A 5,856-nucleotide genomic window follows, 5' to 3' on the forward strand; every position below is an offset into this window, starting at 1 on the left:
GGGGGATGCTGAGGGGGATGCCTCGCCAGCTGACCCAGAGGGGGACTGCCAAGATGGGCGCTGTGGGCTCATCAAGCGCCCCGGGGACCTATATGAGGTGCTGGCCTTCCACCTGGACAGGGTGCTGGGGCTGAACCGACGCTTCACCAGCCACCTCCTGCCCTACAGCTATACCAACGGCTCCCCACGACCCATTGTCTGGTGGGCGCCCGACCTCCAGCACCTGGAGGATGCCAACAATGACCAGAACTCTTGTGCCCTGGGGTGGCTGCAGTACCAGGAGATGCTGCAGCCCCATGGACAGATGCCAGTGGCTGGGGGGGGTTCCTTCTCCACGATTTTTCAACTCCAGTATCTCTCGCAGTGAGTGGAGCTACCTGGCCCTCTTCGACTTTCTCCTCCAGGTAGGGCTGGGGTAATGGAGACCACCTGTCCCACCAGCTGTGCTGCCCAGGTTCCCCTGTGCCCACACCTGCCTTGTCTGACCGTGGTCTCCTTCTCCTCCATGGGTCACATAGGCTGCTGATTCTTGGGATGTATTTTTACTCATTAGCTAATGGGGAGCAGCAGAGCTTTTGTCAGAAATGGTTTGGCCCAAGCACAATCCGTGCTTGGGACTTGCAGGGAAACACAGGCAGGTTTCAGACGTGATGAGTCCACTCTCACGTGGCCAAGCTTTCTCCCAGTGCAGCTCTGATGGCTCCACTTACCATGGATGCTGGCAGTGGCTCAGGAGGGGCATCCCTAGGGATAAGCAGCATGTTTTGCATCAACCCCATCAGATCCAGCTCCAGAGATGCACTGCTGGTGCTGGAACTCAGGGAGCCCTGCCCTTTCATACAGCACTGCTTTCCTCCTCCTTGGGACTAATAGTGCTTAATCTTCTGTCCAGAAAATCATACCCTGCTGCTACGAGGGATTACAACAGCATCCCAGAGAGTTATCGTTTCTTACAGGGTGGCTGTAAGGAGACAAAAGTGGTTTCTATGGAAAAAAGCCTGTTTAGGCACCTCAAGGCTGGAGCTTAGATTATCAGTCAAGGGGAAACTGCCTGAAAGGGCAAGTATTAAATAAAAAAAAAGAAAGAATGGGGAAAAAAATACTATTAAAATATGTGTTCTCATTACTCTTTCTTATTTTTCTTTTGGCAAAGCCTGTCCATTAATCTTTATAACCTCAGACTATGGCTGGCAGAGGCAGAGCAGTCCTGGCTGGGCCTGGGAATATTTTAGCTGAAACAGCCAGAGAAATGAGAATATTAACCAACCCCCTTCACTTCCCCAGGCCAAAATGCCATTGAGTGCAATGGAAAGGCTGAGTCTCGAGGAGAAAGAATCTAGTTTCAAGGAGACTTTTCCTCAGAGGGCCGAAGCAGCACAATGATAAATCCAAGAGCAATCTGCAGGTTTTCCTCAATAACTCCAACAGGATCCTCCCATGCAGAAAAGTTACATAAATGTAAAGAGGCACCATGTCAGCAGGATGTTATAGAAATTAAATAGCATCCTTCAGAAATGGCTGTAGCATCTTACAGCCCTTGCTGGGGAAGGAGAAACTGTAAGCTTTGAGCCTTCCTATACACTGGTATTGAAATCTTGGTTTTCTTCAATTAGCCTTAAAATTTGGCTTCTTCTGTATTGATTTCTTTTGGTTTTTGCCATAAGAGAATACCCCTCTTGGTGTGAAGCTTGACTGGGAGCAAAACGCTGAGCCTGGTGGAAAGAGGACAGCTGCTAATGGCTTTGTCCTGTGCCTTAAAAAGGGCCAAAAGTACATCAGCTCTAAGGCTCTGCAGCCACATCCCTGCCCTGCAGCACCCCATTCCCAGCTGGGGGGAAAGCAAGGAAGCTTTCCCCGGGGGGAGCCTTCCCAGGCTGGGTCACAGCTGGAAAGCCCCAGGGGGATGCTCTGGGTCAGCTGAGCTTTGTGAGGGACCAAATTGGAGCTGAAGGGCAGCTTCTCACAGGGTTCAAGCTTGGATGGGAGAAGGCGTGCCTTACATATTTGTGTTCCAGCAGTAAGACCTAGTGTCTTATTCTTTAGCGCCATTTAGGCTTCGATGAGGAGAAATTAATAAAAATGTCTCAGGGAGGGCCAGGGGGAAGGAGGGTTTGTCAACATATCAGCAGCACTTTTTGCATCTCCACATCTGGCTAGTCCATCTTCCATGATTCCACTTGGACACCAGGTCCTGCCTCTACCTCACACCTCCACAGGCCCAGCACCGATCCGCCTTCATTACAAAGGCACTTGCACATTTAATGTCTCTGTAAGTCACCTCAGGTTGTCTTCACCTTCTGTGCAGCCTGGAAAACAACATGGCAGGTTAGAGAAACTGGTGTTTTGAGCTTTACAGGAGGTAGATCAAGAAGATTTGTGGAGGAAATGTGATGCTTTCTTTCATTTCACTGTACATCATGACAAAAGACACTCTAGCACTTTTAACCGATGAGTCTCTTGATGGGGAAACGCCGACCCGAGTGCTTCATTAAACCTCAGGAAGCAGAGGGGTTTGTTAAGGGGCTCTGGTGTAGGACTAACCTTGCTTCTCCAAGGGTTACAAATATAATGGCCATGGAAATAAAACTTTGTGTTTCCTGCAGCATCTTCCCCAGTGCTTGATTAGTGTTTGGGTTCAGACTGAACTCTGTCTCAAAGCACAGCCTGTAATTAATAAGTTTTGCTAATCATTGGGGTAAGGGGAATAGGCAGCCATTGTGGGTCCCTTGGTTTGCCTCTAGTTATATCACCTGTAAATCTCCTCGGGCTCACCTGAGACCTACTTCAGCCATCCCGGATGCTTCAGGAGCTGTTCTGCACCCCTCCTGGGTCAGCATTGACAACCCTGAGCAAGCGAGTGAGTCAGATGCCTTTGCATTCCAAACTGAAAAGAGATTTATTTTATACATATATTTAAAGGAAATTTATATATATATATATATGCATAGGGGTTTTTTTCTGTAATGTTGTAAACTGGCCTCTTGAGCTGGAGGCAGTGAGGCAGCCCCCCCATGGCAGCCCCCAGCCATGGGGAGGGCTGCCAATAGCCAGTGAGGTCCCATCTGCCCCACAGACCACCACAGAGGATGCGCTAGCTTCTTCTGACAAAGCTGAGGAAGCTTTGTGAATACCAAGGCAGGGTTATTGAAGTTGGATCTGACAGAGATTTATTCATTTTAAAAGTCCCTCATCTCTCCGAGGGTGCAGATGAGACAATGGGAGCTGCCAAGCAGCACTGGGGTTTCCGCAGGATGTGGGGTCAGGGGTGGGGGCTTATCAGCCTCGACAACATGGAGCCTTAGCAGTGACTGCAAATAATTAAACATAAATGTAGTTAAAACGAGTCACCAACTTAAATACCCTGTATAATGCACAGATCATTTTTTCCTTTGCAGATCCTTTTCCATTCATCTTCTTTCCATTGAGAGCTGCTTAGGTTACTGGTAGGGATGGATGAAAGGGTGTATATGAGCTGGCAGCCAGATGAAACCACCATCCAGTGCACCAAGACTCAGCCTGAGGGGAAAAAAAGTAATCTCTTTTTGAGGTTTCAAAACCTAGATTTCCTTGGATGCTTTGGTGTTATTTTTACATTCATTGTTACGTACGTCTTCCCTTGGTTTCAGCTGGAAGCATGACACTTTCACTCTGTGCAAATATAGAGTATGGAAGTACCAGATGCAGGTGTCTGTACTCCAGCAGGAAAGCCTGTCACCTTCACCTTTGTTGGTCTCTTCTCCAAGCCAAATGCTTTTGCAAGTCAGCTCAGCTTTTGAATGCTTCCTTGCCTCTCTCACTCACCAGTGTATACAGCTTTTCCATGTCATGTCTACTGAGGATCTTTAGAAACTTTTTCCTTTCCTCTGAGCAAGAAAAGTTTACAATTGGAACACCCCGCTCCAGGTGTCTGTCTCTGCTAAGGTCCCCAAATGTCTCCTGCAGGTTCATGACCGTCTGGACCGCTACTGCTGTGGGTTTCAGCCTGATCCCTCCGAGCCCTGCGTGGAGGAGATGCTCCATGAGAAGTGCCGAAACCCAGCAGAGCTGGTCCTGGTCCACATCCTGGTATGTCCTCCTCCTGCTCCCCAAAGGCTGCTCTGGGGCCAAGATGAAGGTGCCTGGGGGGAACCCTTGCAGGTGATATTGCAGCAAGAGGGACATAAGTTCCATGGTGATGCGGGCTCCATGGCGGGAGGTGCATCTCAGCACAGAGGGACCTGTGCTTTGGCAGCTGATAGCCTGCAGATGCTCCCAGGATTATTTAATGCATTATATAAACCAGTCTAAATACCCAAACTGGTGCTTCCCTGCAGTAAGTGAACTTCTCCTTCCCATGCTGCTGGCAGGTCAGGCGGAGTGCACCATCCCGCCTGGTGTTCATTGACAACGCGGGCCGACCACAGCACCCTGAGGAGAAGCTCAACTTCAGGCTCTTGCAAGGCATAGACAGGTAGGAAGGGTGACGCGCACTCCCCTGGAGGCATGGGCCAGGCAAGGCCTGAGCATGCACACGCAGGACGGACACCAGCTCTATGTGCATGACTTTGTGCTGGTTGGGCACCCTGTGAAGCAGGGCCACCTCCCACCCAGGACAGGTAGGTGGGCTCACAAACCCCTCACGCATGCCCCTGTCATGAAACTGGCTATTTATCCTACTCTGGGTGGCTGGTGGCAGTCTCCAAAGCCTATTTGGCAGCTGCACAAAAATAACAAATGATCAGGTATTTCAGCATTTCTTGCATCATTGCCCATCAGGCATTTGGCACGCTATTGGCCTCTTGATTTGGAGCTTCTTTGGATCAGTTTCTGATGGAGTTGTCCTGCATGTTCACCATGGGCAGAGTTTTAAGCAGGAGTCTCCTCATCCCTCATTCCTCTGGGTGGACATGTATTTCTTCTGGAAGCGCTAGGGTGGCCTTTGCTTGGGTGGCCTGCTGCTTCCCTCCTCCCTGGGTAACCCTTTTCCTCCCCCTCTCTTCTGCTCCTCCACTGCAGCTTCCCGGCGGCGGCGGTGGCCATGCTGCAGTCAGGCAGGTTGCAGAGCCTGCTGCTGGAGTCGCTGCATGTGGACCGGGAGCTCTGGGAGAGCCAGGGCGGTGCTGAGGGCCTGAGACCTCTGCTGCAGACCATCGACAGGCGGGCACGCATCCTGCTGCGGTACATCCAGGAGCAAAACCTGACGGTGTTCGGGGACTTGCCACGCTGAACCAACCTCCGGCCAGCGCGGCATGCCTGCCTGGCAAATCCCGGCAGCAATGGATGAACCATCGGCATGGGCGATGTGAGACTGCGCATGAATTCTTACCTCTCCAAAAGGTGTACCCCCTCCTTGTAGGATGCCCTGGAAAAGCAGATCTCAGGGAGTAGGAAAGAAGAGGAGTCATCTCTTGAAACAACCCACAACTGCTTGAGAAAGGCGCTAAGCAACGTTTATCAAGCAGTGGTCTCGGCATGGATCTTCAAAGGGGGGCACATCCATGAGATTTTTTGGGTTCCTTCACCCCCCTATCCCCTCAGCAACTTGAAAACTGGAGGCTTAGACCACTGAACAGCTGATGGGGGCTCTGGGAAAGGTTAAAGAAGTGTTGAGATGCAACTGCTGAAGCTGGGGAAGTCACTAGTAGCCTTTTCATGGCTTGCACTGGGTGTTTTGGTGATGTCTTTGCTGTTTCCAAAACATAACAGTATGAGAGGCTGGAGAGTGGGGGAAGGCAGAGGGGAGCTTTCTAAGTGGATTAAGTAGGGACAAGTCACCTCAGCCGAGCTCTGTCTTACCCCCACGGAAGAGGTGATGTGTGCTGGGGAGCAGGTGTAAACCACTGCCACGCTGTGAGGAACTGCACTATGGACTTGTCT

The 5,856-nt window shown here is 50.8% G+C and overlaps 1 protein-coding gene across 1 annotated transcript; it reads left to right on the plus strand.

Moving 5' to 3' along the window:
• Positions 1 to 53: 53 nt before the first annotated feature.
• On the plus strand, positions 54 to 5,206 carry GASK1A (golgi associated kinase 1A; the record flags this gene model as incomplete). Its single annotated transcript, XM_029084430.1, is given in 5 exon segments — positions 54 to 289; positions 291 to 404; positions 3,943 to 4,065; positions 4,347 to 4,450; positions 4,996 to 5,206. Coding segments are annotated over 5 exon segments (788 nt in total), but the record flags the coding sequence as incomplete, so codon positions are not given.
• Between the last annotated feature and the right edge of the window lie 650 nt (positions 5,207 to 5,856).

Source organism: Antrostomus carolinensis, unplaced genomic scaffold, assembly GCF_000700745.2.
Source record: "Antrostomus carolinensis isolate BGI_N321 unplaced genomic scaffold, ASM70074v2 scaffold29680, whole genome shotgun sequence".
In the NCBI taxonomy this organism is placed as follows: Eukaryota; Metazoa; Chordata; class Aves; order Caprimulgiformes; family Caprimulgidae; genus Antrostomus; species Antrostomus carolinensis.